This window comes from Podarcis tiliguerta (assembly GCF_965153285.1).
Source record: "Podarcis tiliguerta genome assembly, chromosome: 6".
In the NCBI taxonomy this organism is placed as follows: Eukaryota; Metazoa; Chordata; class Lepidosauria; order Squamata; family Lacertidae; genus Podarcis; species Podarcis tiliguerta.
This window is the reverse complement of record NC_139539.1, coordinates 10,506,145-10,521,837: the sequence shown is the minus strand read 5'-3', so window position 1 is coordinate 10,521,837 and position 15,693 is coordinate 10,506,145. Positions and strand designations below refer to the sequence as shown.

Sequence of the window (15,693 nt, the reverse complement as noted above, 5' to 3'; positions counted from 1 at the left end):
AGCAATTTCTTTTATTTCCCAAACAGAAATGATTGGCCCAAGTCTTCGTCCCCCACAAGCAATGTCCCACATTCTAAACAAAGAAATACTGTATTAGAATGTTCTCTCTTTCTCTCTCACACATTCTTTTCTCCCACCTTCTCCCTTCCATACCTGTTGATGCTGACTGCTGCAAATTGCTCTCCAATTTCTTCATCAACAGATAAATGTGTTGGTTCCTCATCCCCCAGTCTGTAGACCCATTGCACCTTGCGGTCTTTCAGGATGACGCCCATGTAGTCACCAGTGCCCTGGATATGCACAGTACAAGCACAAGTCACCAGGAATGCTTGACATCTCCTTGCCAAGGAGCAACTCTCTTGACGTTGGTTACGGACTGCGAAGCCAGCTTTGGATGTACAAACTCAAGAATTTGCACAGCTTGCTGCTCACCTTAATCATGTCAACATACTTGGTATCACATACCCAACGTGGCTCTGTGCCAAATAAATGGCTTTTTATCTGCATGCAGCACAGACACACTGTTATCAAGCAGTGACGTCAGCATGCAAAGATGTTGTGCAATTGCTCTCCCCACCCCCATTCCATGCTTCTCATATTCTCTCTCACAGAAACAAATGTACTTACATTCCTGTGCCCCAGGTACAACACAAAGCGCCCCGGGTCATCTCCATTTTGACGCCTCTGCCTCGGTTTGGGCTCGGGGTTCTGGATGTAGAATTTGAGGGAAGTGTAGGCAGCCAAATCCTGAAGGTTGCTGGGAGTCCGGATCTGCACACCTGAAGTTCCATTGAACTTCACTGGGACTTTGATCTAGAAGCCAAGAAATCAAACCAACAGAGGCTGAAATTGTCTCTGAGGAAGGGATCTGAAAGGTAGAATCTGTTGCACTTGAAATATTCAGCTAAGTTTCACTCAGAAGAGACCCACTGAAATGAATGAACATGACGACTCAGTAAGGCCCATTCAGGCCCAAACATAAGTTCTACTATTGATGAAAACTTCCATTGACTACAACTCCTATCTCCATCTTTAAAAACCTTCACTGCATAAACTTCTTGCACTGAATGCCTGGCCATCCTGATAGGGTCAAAGCTTCTCCTGGTGGTTGGAATAAAAACTGTTTGGGGAAGGGATAGATCAGTTGGCAGAGCAGGAGACACTTGAGCTGAGGTTTGAGTCCCACATTGGGTGAAAGATTCCTGCTCTGCAGAAGATTCACCAAATGAGCCTAATGGTCCCTTCCAATTCTTTAAGTCAAATCCTTCACTGTCCCTGCAAAGAGCTGTTCTCTCATTTCTGGCTGAATGTTTTAAAATATCCAAGGACTGATACAAGACACAAATGGGGAAACCCATGGCCCTCCAGAAGACATTGGGCTCCAACTCTCCCATCAGACCCCACCAAAAACATGGCCAATGGTCAGGTCTGATGGCAGCCACAGACCACCAAACCTAAAGGGCCACAAGCATCCTATTCCTGGCCAGTGAACCTACTCGGGTGCAAGGCAACATCTAAGCCAAGCTGGAACCTTCTCTGGTGGGTTTCTGGAACAAGGTAGGTAAAGGTAAAGGGACCCCTGACCATTAGGTCCAGTCGTGACCAACTATGGGGTTGCGGCGCTCATCTCGCTTTATTGGCCGAGGGAGCCGGCGTACAGCTTCCGGGTCATGTGGCCAGCATGACTAAGCCGCTTCTGGCGAACCAGAGCAGTGCGCAGAAATGCTGTTTACCTTCCCGCCAGAGTGGTACCTATTTATCTACTTGCACGTTGATGTGCTTTCGAACTGCTAGGTTGGCAGGAGCAGGGACCAAGCAACGGGAGCTCAACCTGTCGCAGGGATTCGAACCGCCGACCTTCTGATCGGCAAGTCTTAGGCTCTGTGGTTTAACCCACAGCGCCACCTGCGTCCTCTACAAGGTAGAGGTCTGCTTTTGAGCCCTGGAGCAGAAGCAAAGAGACTTATCGGCTGTCTCTCTGACTCTCTGTGTCTGTACCTTACTGACGGCATTCCGGGCCAGCGAGATCAGCTGGCGCACCCGCAGGATGTTGTCTGAAACAGTTGCGTTGTGGCTCCTTCTGTTCTCCAGACTGCTCAGCTTTCCCAGGAGCAACGGGAGGGTGCTCTCAAGGCTTGAGACTGGAAGGCAGGAAAGAAAACGAACCCAGTGGGACAGCATGAGCTAGAGAACAGGCACAGGACTGATGGTGAGAGTAGAAAGGGAGTTCAAAGAAGGAGCAGACACATTTCTGGGAAGCAGGATATCGACACCTGAAAAGCAGGACCAACATAAGAATAGCCTGCTGGATCGGGACAGCAGCAGCTGCCTCACCTCAAAAAAGGGACTGTAGTTTGCAAGCTTGCTGAGCTCCTGCTGAGCTACCACTCTCAGCTTAATAGTAATAGTAATAGTAATTTTTTATTTGTACCCCAACCATCTGGCTGGGTTTCCCCAGCCACTTTTGGCGGTTTCCAACAAAGATTAAAAATACCGTATTTTTTGCTCTATAAATACCGTATTTTTTGCCTCCTAAAAAGTAGGGGGAAATGTGTATGCGTCTTATGGAGCGAATGCAGGCTGCGCAGCTATCCCAGAAGCCAGAACAGCAAGAGGGATTGCTGCTTTCACTGCGCAGCGATCCCTCTTGCTGTTCTGGCTTCTGAGATTCAGAATATTTTTTTCCTTGTTTTCCTCCTCCAAAAACTAGGTGCGTCTTGTGGTCTGGTGCGTCTTATAGAGCGAAAAATACGGTACATAAAAATGCCACACATTAAAAATTTCCCTGTACAGGGCTGCCTTCAGATGTCTTCTAAATGTCAAGTAGTTGTTTATCTCTTTGACATCTGATGGGAGGGCGTTTCACAGGGCGGGTGCCACTACCGAGAAGGCCCTCTGCCTGGTTCCCTGTAACTTGGCTTCTCGCAGTGAGGGAACCACCAGAAGGCCCTCGGTGCTGGACCTCAGCGTCCTGGCAGAACGATGCGGGTGGAGACGCTCCTTCAGGTATACTGGGCCGAGGCAGTTTAGGGCTTTAAAGGTCAACACCAACACTTTGAATTGAATTTGAATTGTGAACCTGACCTGCACATGCTTGTCTTATGCTTATAATTCAGGAGCTGAAGTAGAAAGTTATATCTCTGGAATTTTGACTGGTCAAAATGTCTTAAGCTCAGTGATAGCTGCTCTCCTGGCACAATGATCTTAAAAGCAACCATGCCAGACTGTAAAAAGCAGACACAACCTCGCACAACACTGCAACCCCTTTTGCAAGCACCTTTACTGCCATTTTTATTCCGGTCCTCTCTTAAACAAGGTCCCCATTGAACTGTCAAGTCGTTGCCACAGAGGCAACTGAGGAAAATTACTGATTTCATTCCTGGCTATAGACTCAGATTAATTATGTGTTCTGACAATCTGATTGCCTGTCCCAGTAGTCACCGACATATAATAAAGCAGGGCATAAGAGAAGCTGAAATTATTTACTGACTGGGAGAAAGAATATAGCAGGTGGTTAATTACCTAAATGGCCAATGTCGAAAGGTCAGAAGGCAAAAAAAGAGAACAATTTATTATATTTTTTTCACTTTAGCACTCTGCCAGAAAAAGAATTAATGGCATAAGACACACACAAATCAAGTACAAACAGTGGAACGGACAATGTGAAAAAAGTGTACTGTAGGTAAGAAACGAAAGGAGTCTATTTGGCCTTTCACTGGACATTGGACAGAAAAGCAAATAACAATAGTTAGAAATTTGTTCAGTTTCCTTTTCAATGGATTCAAAGCATTTTGATCGTCTTCAAACCAGTCTCCACCTCACCCCTGAAAGAGTACAGATATATTTAAACGTGATTGTCATGTACCTGTGTTCCTGGCATCTCGAACAGCTTGATTCAAATCGTTGCTTTTAAGGTCCCCATATTGTTCCTTCCATTCATCAAGATTCTTCTTCATATCGCTCAGTCTACCTTCCATCCTAGCCACTGTTTCACTGGCCTCCGCAGCAGCGTCTTTCGCACTCTGGATGGCCTCTGAGGTGCCATCTTGCAAAGGAAAGAAGGTAAGTTGTAACCAAAGACAAGAGAAGGGAAGTTTTTAATGCTGAAGTTCTTAATGTTTAATGTATGTGTTCTACAGTGGTACCTCGGGTTAAGTACTTCATTCGTTCCAGAGGTCCGTACTTAACCTGAAACTGTTCTTCCACTTTAGCTAATGGGGCCTCCTGCTGCTGCCGCACTGCCGGAGCACGATTTCTGTTCTCATCCTGAAGCAAAGTTCTTAACCTGAAGCACTATTTCTGGGTTAGTGGAGTCTGTAACCTGAAGCGTATGTAACCCGAGGTACCACTGTATATGTAAATAAACTATTTTAATAAGGAAAAAAATGAAGTTTTTAACGTTTAGGAAAGTTTTTAATTTATTCTGTTTTTAATGATCTGTTGAAAGCTGCCCAGAGTGGCTGGGGAAACCCAGCCAGATGGGTGGGGTAGAAATAATAAATAATAAATTCTTAATTATTACAGAAGATAAGCCACAAACATCTGCACCAGTGCAGATTCATTTCAGCTTAAAGAAAAGCAAATATATGAGTTGGCAAGCATCGTGTGGAAGAAGCCCACAGACTATTTCTGTGCCACACTAATGATAATAATAAATTCTGTTTCATTTAAACCGTTTGGTTGGGGTGGGGAATCATCAGACAGACGCCGGGATTTGGTTAATTTTGTAATTTCAGTGTTGTATCGTAAGGATATAAAGCAAAGGGCCTTGAATCAAGCACTGTTTGGCTTTGGGTGGTGGAACATGCATGCTCTCAAGAGACACGGATTTGCTAACATGTGCAGAACAATTAGTGCTAACAGCAGGAGAGGCTGCAGTGGGTTGGAGTGCCCAGAATGTTAAGAGGAGACTTCACAGGGGCGTTTATGAAGGGACTGGAACCTGGACAAACCTTGGACCGTGTCCAGAGTGCTCTTCACCGACTGAAGCTGTTTCAGAAGTTGCTCCTTCTTTGTTTGCATGCCAGCCAATCTGTCCTTGGCTGCCTGTAGTGCTCCCTTGATGTCTTGGATGAAATAAACAAAGTCGCAGGGTTACAGATCTACAAATCAGGGTTGCTGAAACGAGGTGTCTCTACTCAGTTGTGCTGTGGAAAAGGCCTGGTACGAATGAATCTTTGGGTCATGGACTTTTAAGTATAGGAACGTAGAAAGCTGCCTTTTGCCTCTTCAGACCATCAGTCCATTTAGCTCAGTTATGGCAACACTGATTGGCAACAGCAGTCCAGGGTTTCAGACAAGAGGACAATTACTTCAGTTTGTTATTGGTCAGTAAAGGGACTGCTGATTTTTCTCTTACCTCCACTGAGCCGCCTCTGCTCCCTCTTCACAGCTTCTCCTAAGGCAGTACTGTTTTTCTTCATCTCTTTTGACACGGCCCCAAGATCATCTAAGATGACACTCTGCAAGCACAGAAGACAACTGTTCACACCTTACCTGCCAAGTAACCCACAGAACATCTGGAACCCTCGGCTCACCTCTGGCAGCTCTAACTTCCATTAGACTTCCCCCCTCATGGACCATTTCCTCCCTGGTCCATGTCCCCACTATACCACTAGTCCCTAAGAGGTAAAGGTAAAGGAGCCCTGGACGGTTAAGTCCAGTCAAAGGCAACTCTGGCGCTCATCTCACTTTCAGGCCGAGGGAGATGGCGTTTGTCCACAGACAGCTTTCCGGGTCATGTGGCCGGCATGACTAAACTACTTCTGGCACAACGGAACACCATGCTGGAAACCAGAGCGCATGGAAAGGTCATTTATGTTAAGTTGTGCGTGAACATATCAGACGACACAGCGATTCTTCAAACAGCTCTTGTTTATTCACAGGCCAGAACAGAACTGAACTGAAGGGTTCAGCCAGCCTGCTTATATAGAGCTCCACTACTGTAACACTTTCTGTAACTATCCAATCACTGAACGTCACTTTCAATCCCTTATTTGCATTTGTGGACCTGAGTGAAAACTATCTACAGTATCCCCCTGCTGGCTCAGGGTGACAACTTCAGTACATAACAGTTTACTTTCCTGCCACAGCGGTACTTATTTATCTACTTGCACTGGCGTGCTTTCGAACTGCTAGGTTGGCAGGAGTTGGGACAGAGCAACAGGAGCTCACCCTGTCGTGGGGATTCGAACTGCTGACCTTCTGATCGGGAAGCACAAGAGGCTCAGTGGTTTAGACCACAGAGCCACCCACGTCCCACACAAGTCTCTAACCTCTACACATGTTTGCAAATAGGACAGAATCCCTGTCACTGAGTGGCTGGTAGTTCTGCTAACTAAACTGAATGGAGCATTTCAAGCCCAATTCAATGTATTTATTGGTTAATGCAGCTGCGTGATTTCCTTGCATGATCTGGCTTTCCAGGCTAGGGCCAAGTGTATCCGCAAAGCTCAGAAGAGTGCATAAACAGGCAGGAACATGCCGGCTGCCAACAGCCCTCCCCTGGCAAGAGATGTCAATTTGCCAGGTTCTTTTTCCCTTTGCCTGCCAACAAGCTCTGCAAACACAGCCGTCTGTCTGCAAGGCATCTGGGGAAAGGGAGCAAATCAAATGAAAAGGAGCCAGTCCTCCTCACCAGTCGCAGCTGCTGCACAAGGGAGCCTGGCACAGTCTTGGTTAAGCAGGTAAGCACAGAGCAGATGAGTGAAGGTGCCCTGTGCTCTCTGACACCAGTGTCCTTGCAGGTGCGCAAGCTGCAGCCAAGATTTCTTATGTCTGCTGGGGGGGTGGGGAATAAGAGACTCATACCATCAAAGCTTCGCCGGCAGCATTATAAGCTTCATTGGCTGCTCGCTGCGCATTCCCCACTGCCTCGATGATGCTGGCGTAGGCGTTGGAGGCATTGACTGCCCGCTGGATGAATCCGTCCTGGTTTGTGCCATGGATGATGCTGTTTTCGGAGGACAAATATGTAAATGGGAGGATGTCTGCCATTAGCCCCGCAGCTGAAGTCCACCTGCCGCATCAAGGCTGAGCGGTTCAAAGGCACTGTGGCCTGGAGTCCTTTCTACAGCCCTGGCCAGAGAACAGGTTAGCATCTTCAAATGTGGCAGGATGGAACTTACTGAAGGCCATTTCCATTCTCTTAGAACTGCTGAGCCTTTAAGAGCAGGGCTGAGGAACCCTATGACCCTCCAAACATTGTTGGACTTCAACTCACACCAGCCTTAGCTAACACGGTCGGTGATCAGGGATGAAGGGAGCTGCCCTTCAGATGTGGCTGGACTATAACAGGTGTCCCTGTTACGATATAGAAGCAATGCTGCTGCGAGCTGATTGCTTGAAAACAACATCACATGATGTTGGGAGTGGCCGTGGGAAACAGAGGGCACCAGAATTAGCTCAGAGTGTAATATGAGCTGTACAGGAAGTGTTTTTGTTTAGTCGACTGCTGGAGTTTGGAGAGAGCAGTCATGTTTTTTGTAACGCTGCAAAGACAGAAATAAAGGCATGTAAATACATTTCTGTCTATCTCTTTCCCCTGCCGGGGGGGCAGGAAAGAGGGGGTGTGTTCTTCTCACGCTGAGAAGGATCGCCTATCGCGACCTCTGCCTGGAACTTGCCGGGAATGCAGACCGGGAGGTCAACAGGAGACCAAGCCAGGTGCCTGGGAGAGTTGCCAGTTTCTCCTGATAAAGGCTTGGATCTCCAACAGTCCCAACCTTGCTTTTCAGAACTAACAGGCTGGCTGCTAGATATGGGAGGCCCTGAAACTTCTCATTCTTCCTTTACATTCAGTATTATGAAGGAGAGGGAGAATGAAGGGCTACAGAAAACGAAGGACGCCAGTAGTTTTGATATCAACCACATTGGGAATTGCAAAATATAACCTGGAAATGCAGGATCAGGTAGCTGCTACAGAACTGGGAACATCTCTGGATAGCTCAGTTGGTTAGAGCATGGTGCTGATAACTGCAAAGTTGCGGGTTTGATCCCCATATGGGACAGTTGCATATTCCTGCATCGCAGGGGGTTGGACTAGATGATCCTCAGAGTCCCTTCCAACTCTACGATTCTATGATCTCAGGACTCTGTTTATTTTTTAACAAATCCTCAGCTGAAGTGCTGAGATTATTTCCTTTAAATACCCAGAAAGAAAATAACTCATTACGTGGTGAAGAATGAAGAGATTTAAGGACCTCCTATACAAACTACCAAGTTACGGGGCAGGTAGAGATGCGGCCACAATGGAACCAACCTTAAATTGTGCTCCTGCTTGTTCCTTGGGCAAGGAAGGCTTGCTGTCAGTGCTGGTCAGCTGATTGGCACTGGCAGTAAGCCCTGGATGGATTGGCCGTCCTACGGGGAGCTCCCAGCTGGGGACTTTGTAGTCCAGCCAATCCCTGCCCAGAGCAAGCTTGCCGTATGTACCCATCAGCTAATCGGCACTTACAGCAAACGCTGCTGGGATTGGGTATTGCTGCTAATGCAAATCAAGAATGTTCCTTCTGCAGGCACCCACAGAGGAAGAAAATCAGTAAGTGACTAACAGGTGGGCAGCCCCTGTCAAAATGGCCCGTTGGCCAGATCCTCTCCCTACTCCTGATGTAAAGGTAGAAAGAACACCTCTACTTTTGAAAAATGAACACATATAAAGCTCAACTGTTGCCACACGGGTAATCAGGCATGGTATCACTTTTTCATATAATGCAAACAAATCTAGGTAATACCGTATTTTTCCATTTATAAGACAATGTTTTTTTTATTAGGCAGGTGAGTGATTTTTGGCAATTCCCCCCCAAGCTTAACAGCTCTGGGCAATCTCCCCCCATTTCCTTAATTTGAAGCCCCCCCAAAATAGGGGTCATCTTATACATGGGGGCGTGTTAAACACAGAAAAATACGGTATACAGCATAAGCAAGTACTCTTAATCAACGTTATTAGAAGGAGACTCCCAGCACAGAAGTCCATTTGAGCTCAAGGCCCAGCAACAAAGGAGGAGCCCTTACCTGGACAAGTTTCTTGCTAGCTCATCCAGAAGCTTTGCATGCTCTTCAGCTGCCTCAACGACTGGGATCTTGGTGCTAGCGAGAGAGTACTCCTTTGCCTTCTCTGACAAGGGGTATCTGGCACCATCCAGCTGGGCTGCTAACTTCTCAGATTCCTACAGGATAACAAGGGGCGTTGGCCAGCATTCATTAACCTTGCAAGTCCTGCTTCTCCAATTCCTTCTTTCTCTAGCAGGAGATGGATTTCAGTAGGACTGGAGACATTTTTTTTTGCACTATCAAATATCTGAATGACCTCCTCCACTCTGCTTGTTTTCAGTAAAAAAACAACCCACTGTGTGCAAATGGGTTTCACAGGGTGCACTGATGATATACCACTATTTTATCTTTCCAGGTGTTCTCCAGATGGTATCTAGAATCTGTTCAAAAACATTACACACAAAACAAACAAACTGGAATGCCTCGCTGGAGGCTAAGGTGTAAAAAACCCCATGTGGTGGGAATGTAAGAAAGTGAAAGGCTTCTGGGAAATGATATATAATGAACTAAAAAAGATACTAAAATATACATTCATAAAGAAGCCAGAGGCCTTTCCGTTAGGTATTTTGGGAAAAGAGATAAAGAGAAAGGATAGTAAATTCTTTCAATATGCAGTGACAGCTGCAAGGATGTTACTGGCTCAGAAATGGAAACAACAGGAAATACCGACAATGGAAGAATGGAGAAGGAAGCTGCTAGACTATGCTGAGTTGGATAAAATGACTGGGAAGATTAGATACTTAAGAGACCAAAAGTTCACAGAAGACTGGGGAAAATTTGTGGAATATCTGGAGAGCATAAGTGAGGGTCAAATAACGCTAGAGGGATTTAAAAAAGCACTGTGAAACGCGAGAAGTATTGTTAAAAGGGAATAGAAAAAGAAAGGTTTAAATAATGACAATACAAACTGAAGAAATGCGTAAATTAATAATGACTACGAAAGATTTACGGAAAAGCTGAAGGAAGTCTAGAAAAGAAAGACTTTGTGAAAATTGGATGTGAAATTATTGTATGTTTTGTTTTTGTTGTAAATTAATAAAAATTATTCTAAAAAACAACAACAAAAAACCCCAGCTTGCTGGAGCTATGTGGAAACTTAAGGACTCCTATAAAGGATATCCAAACATGAAGAATTTGACACACTGCTGAACTGTGCAGGCAAGAGTAATCTGTTCGTCACAACCCAAAGGGAAAAAGTAGGGCATTGGAGCTGGCTGGGATTGCCACAAGAGGCAATCATCATTTTAGGAACAAAGTTTGTCCTGTAATTCTTAAGAGGGCAGACACCATGTTGGAATTAGAGGATGTCTGCTCTTATTCTTCTGTCTGCTGCAACACAATCATCCTGTCTGTCCTGTTTGCTTCCTCTTCTCAGCCTAGCAAGCAGCAGCATCTTGAATCTCCTGTCTACACACACCTTTCAGACTTGCTGGGAACCTCGAGTTTTGCACCACTCACCTCCTTGGCATTTTCTATTATCTGCAGGAAATCAGAGACCTGGGCAAGGGAATCTTCAGCCATGCGCAAGGTATCCCGGACAAGGCCAAACTGTTCTTGCAGTTCCTTGCTCTTTTGCTGTAATATATAGATAGCCCCATAACATTGACTGCTGCAGCTTAACTTTAACATCCAGAATCATTTTAACTCTTTCCTAAGGTTCTCATCACATGGCATAGAGTGGTTCTATAATGGCACACACTTCCCAGATTATCATGGGTGCTTTAGCTAGATTCCTGCATTGCAGGGCATTGGACTGGATGGCCCTTGGGGTCCAATTCCAGCTCTGCAATTCCATGATTCTCACCCCCTTGTTTCAGGATGCAGAACCAGCCTAGCCCCAGAACACCTTTCATCTCAAGTCCCTACACTGAATTGATGCATAATGCCATCTCCTTGGAAATGTCATGAGCCAAGAGTTTCCAAACTGGCACATCTATTTGTCCGTAATTAACAGAGGCCACATAAAACTTCCATGAGCATGTGACCGACCAGACACAGTTAATTTCCTCTAATGTGCCACCTGTGCCATTTCAGGCCTGTGGCAGTCCTTAGAATGTTGTAAGAAAATGACGCCAGATAATTTGAATCTCAATTTGCACCTGACCTACGGTTTCTTCACTCGAATCACATTTTTAAAACAGGTTTTCTCTCCTACGAGGGGGGAAATTGCATTTGCACGTCCTGACAAGTCTCCCTCTCACTCGCTGAATTACCTGTGAGATGGCCAAGTTGCCTCAGAGTGCTAACCTCAAAACATTAAAAACTAGCACCATGGAGTCATGACTTTTAAAAGACACGGCAGGCGGAAATCCAACTTGCATTTGGAAAGCCAACTGAGGAAGCAAAGTTACACTTTGCTGGTGCAGACAGAGATCCACTGAGCTGCTAAGCAGGGTGGATTTGATTTAAATCAAATCAATTTACCGTATTTTTTGCTCTATAGGACGCACTTTTTCCCTTCCAAAAATGAAGGGGAAATGTGTGTGCGTCCTATGGAGCGAATGCAGGCTTCAGGAAGCTATCCGCTAGCTGTGGGAGACCCAGCTCTCTCCCACGGCTAGCAGAGACCTTGCCGGCACCCAGAAGCTTGGGGCGCGCTGAGCTCCGCACGCCCCAAGCTTCGGGATGAGCACAGCGCTCCGCTAGCCGTGGGAGAGCCGCACGAAGCCGCGCGGCTCTCCCACGGCTAGCGGAGACCTTGCCGGCACCCAGAAGCTTGGGGCGCGCTGAGCTCCGCACGCCCCAAGCTTCGGGATTAGCGCAGCGCTCCGCTAGCCATGGAAGAGCCGCACGAAGCCGCGCGGCTCTCCCACGGCTAGCGGAGACCTTGCCAGCACCCAGAAGCTTGGGGCGCGCTGAGCTCCGCACGCCCCAAGCTTCAGGATTAGCGCAGCGCACCTGGGGGGGAAATAAATTCCCCCCCTTTATTTCCCCCCCAAAAAACTAGGTGTGTCCTAAGGGCCGGTGCGCCCTATGGTGCGAAAAATACGGTAAATCACAATTTAAATCACTAGTCAGTAAGCCTTGATTTAAATCTTTTCTTTCTTTCTTTTTACAGAAAGACTCATTCTTGCTGGCATAATCTTAATATTTACAACCAGATGAAGGTTTCATTTTTGGATTAATAAATTTTCAGAGTCACTTTTACAGTTATATAAAAAATTACTGATTTGGTTATACTATTAGAAATACATAGACAGATAATTATGAGATTATTGTGAGGTTTAATAAGTTAACCGTTTATATTTGGACAACTTTTCTGCTGTACCTTATCGGAAGGAGAAAAATAGTAATTTCCTGAATAACAATTTAAACAATTTATTTAACTAAAACAATAACATTATAGCATATGTATCCATGTTTGTGAACTGATGTTGTTAAACGGGTTTTTTTAAATAAAAACTTAAACTGAGTTTTAGCACACATGAAAAACTTAAATCCTCATTTCCTGATGAATAGCCTTTGGACTATAATGTAACTTAAACAGAAAACTGTATTTAGAAATATTTTTCCTCCAAAAGCACTTTATTTTTAAAATCTGATTTAAATTTTAAAAAATCCAATTTAAATTTTAAAAAAGCCAATTTAAATTTTAAAAACCTGATTTAAATTTTAAAACAATCTGATTTATTTTATTTTATTTTAAATCATTGATTTTTATCCACCCTGCTGCTAAGTCATGGTGTGATTCAAAGAAAGGCATTATGACCGACTGAGAGGGGAGGAAACAAAAAGCTACTGCCAACATTTGCCCTCTGCTCTTTGAAAACTATGTGTTTTCCCCATTTGCTGAAAGAATTCCCAAATCTGCTAGCCCTCTTTTGCAGCCTGAAAATGGAACCTGTGGATGCAGTACAGCATTTTTAGTCCAGTACTGAAAGGTGCATTTGGTTGTCACTGGCCGAGTATGGGGAAAGGACAGGGTCTCCCCCTGCAGTGGTTGCCCATTGAGTGGCTTATCAATGCATCTCTTTCTGCCACCAATGCTAGAATACAGAACCCCCTTGTATGTGGCAGTCCCTCTGAAATTCCCTCTGGCAGAGTGGCTCATGCATCACTTCCAGCTCCCTCCTCGTACCTGGGTTTCCTCCAGGTGATTACGATTTAGGCTGTTGAGGTCCTCCGTCTGACGGGTTTTATTCACAGCTTCGTTCAGAGCATCTCGCAGGTCCATCAGTTCTGAACTGTACTGATCCAACTGGCCGTTGATTTGGTTCAGCAGTTCTTGGTTGGACTCCAACTTGTTGAAGAGCTCGGTTTTCACACGGTCCAGCACTGGCAGAACAAGAGCTCAAAAAAGTTAAATCTGTTCAGTGTCTACTAGTCTTGCACAGGCCACAGGGAAGGCACCACAGGTGCTGTTTAAAGTATGAAAAGAGCTCCAAACTGAGTGGGTGCAGGGATTGGCGTGCAAAGCCACAGACAATTTGGGACCATGAACCTTAACAGGTCATCTCATCACCTAGAATTAGATACACTTTCAGGTGCCATCCTATTAGGAGGCCTTGTCGAAATCTCTGCTACGCCGAGCTGATAAAGCTCATCTTCCAGAATCGCCCTCCGATGTGATTAACGACCTGAGCCTTTGATGAGGCTGCAGGCACATTCTCATTCAGCAGAGAATCAAAACAGCACGCAGAAGTGATGAGATTTATGGCTACATCGCTATGCTTTATTCTCTAGCTACGCAGACAGAAAAGAAAAAGACATCCTCTCTCTGTGAGAGCAGAGAGCAACTGGAAAACAATGGAAAAGAAACCAGTAACGTCCTGTCTTCCGCGAGACTGCCAACCGCCTGGAATGTGTGGAATGCAAAATGGAGTCTTGTAACTCCAATGCACAGAAACTAACAGCCTGTTCCAAGCGATGCCAGAATCGGGTCTTTAGTGTGGCAGCACCTGCTCTTGGGAACTCCCACTGAATGTCAGATTGCCTATCAATTCTCCACTGTCTTTTCAGCACCTGCTAAAGACAACAAGGCTTCTAAATGGAAACCTTTATCCCAGCTGGGACCTGTAGTACAGGCTTCCTCAACCTCGGCCCTCCAGATGTCTTTGGCCTACAACTCCCATGATCCCTAGCTAGCAGGGCCAGTGGTCAGGGATGATGGGAATTGAAGTCTCAAAACATTCGGAAGGCAGAGGTTGAGGAAACCTGCTGTAGTAGATTTAAGCTGATTTTAGGTATGTGCTGTGAAAAAGCCACCTATATTAAAAAGTTAAAGCAACAGCATATATAAAAACTTAAACACACTGTTTTTATGTATGCAGTTGCTTTAACTGTTTTTAACATAGGTTGCTTTTTCACACGTGCTCTTATTACATTGCAAATCACTCTGGGATGCCTCATGGGAAGTGATTCATACCGAAACAATATTATTATTATTAATAATAATAACAACAACAACAATAATAGTAACAACCAGAAACTCACGAGAGATCTTGGCACTCCCAAAGCCTACACACACAAACACATATACAGAGACACACTCCTTGTTTGCCATTAATACTATACTCACATTTATGGGCTTCATCGTGTTCCTCATTGGCTGTTGCTCTTTGGAAACTAAAATCCGTGGCCTTCATGTGCCTCAGCATTGCATCGACCTCAGCCAGCTTCTGCCGGAACTCCTCTGTGGTGGTGGTGCTGGCATTTGCGGCAGCGAAGATTTGCATCTGGCATACAATTTCTAGACAAAAAGCCACACTGTTTCATTTCGTATTTTTAACGAAGCCAATGAGTAAACCTGGTCCTTTTATACACAACCGATGAAAAGCACTTTCATATTATTCCGACCCATTGGTTTCAGGATGCTTTATATGGGTTTATCTTCCCTACCACTGGCTCGCTTTCCTCTCGGTCACTTCCCCTCAGTGGCGTAGCGTGGATTGTCAGCACCCAGGGCAAGGCAAGTAATTTGCGCCCCCTAACCCGTGGATTTGCGCCCCCTAACCCGTGGATTTGCGCCCCCTAACCCTAACCCCCAGATGTTGTGCCCGGTGCGGCCGGCCCCCCCGACCCCCCCACGCTACGCCACTGCTTCCCCTATTCCTGTTCCTTGAGATTTGTTTCGAATGTTGATAACGTTATGTTTTAAATTGTTGCAACCTGCCATGAGACCTGCTGTTTAAGGGTGGGTAATCATAGAATCAAAGAACTGCAGAGTTGGAAGAGACCACAAGGGTCATCTAGTCCAATCCCCTCAATTCAGGAATCTTTTCCCCAACATGGAGCTTGAACCCATGACCTTGAGATTAAGAGTCTCATGCTCTACCACTTGAGCTACCCCAGCTGATTAAATAATAATAATTTAAATATAATTCTAGCAATAAGGAAAGTGGCTCCGACATGCCTAGGTGCCATTTAAAGCAGGGGGAACTTGGAATCCTTCAGAGTAGCCATATTGATTTGTATGCTGTTGGTGGATTTTTGTCATTATCTTGTTGTGCTGTGTATGTGATAAAGGGGAGCCATACGGGGGTGAAGGCATCTTCCTCTATTTGTCCCCGTGTCAGTTTCAGTTTATTGGTTAATTTTTCTAGCAGGGCTGTTTCCCATACTATTTGGTACCATTGGTCCATGCCTACTCCTGACAGGTCTCTCCAGTGTCTGGTTATGATGTTTCTGGCTGCTGAAAGTAGG

General features: G+C 45.5%; 1 protein-coding gene across 1 annotated transcript in view; it reads right to left on the bottom strand.

Moving 5' to 3' along the window:
• LAMA5 (laminin subunit alpha 5) overlaps positions 1–15,693 on the bottom strand; it is a 207,426-nt gene that overhangs the window by 25,930 nt on the left and 165,803 nt on the right. The window contains exons 52-62 of the mRNA XM_083447232.1: positions 14,570–14,740; positions 13,130–13,326; positions 10,510–10,626; positions 9,013–9,167; positions 6,811–6,952; positions 5,360–5,462; positions 4,953–5,066; positions 3,866–4,045; positions 1,999–2,141; positions 628–813; positions 154–290 (exon numbers count right to left, since the gene is read on the bottom strand). Coding sequence (XP_083303358.1) covers positions 154–290; positions 628–813; positions 1,999–2,141; positions 3,866–4,045; positions 4,953–5,066; positions 5,360–5,462; positions 6,811–6,952; positions 9,013–9,167; positions 10,510–10,626; positions 13,130–13,326; positions 14,570–14,740 — 1,645 coding nt within the window. The remainder of the gene's footprint in view (positions 1–153; positions 291–627; positions 814–1,998; positions 2,142–3,865; positions 4,046–4,952; positions 5,067–5,359; positions 5,463–6,810; positions 6,953–9,012; positions 9,168–10,509; positions 10,627–13,129; positions 13,327–14,569; positions 14,741–15,693) is intronic.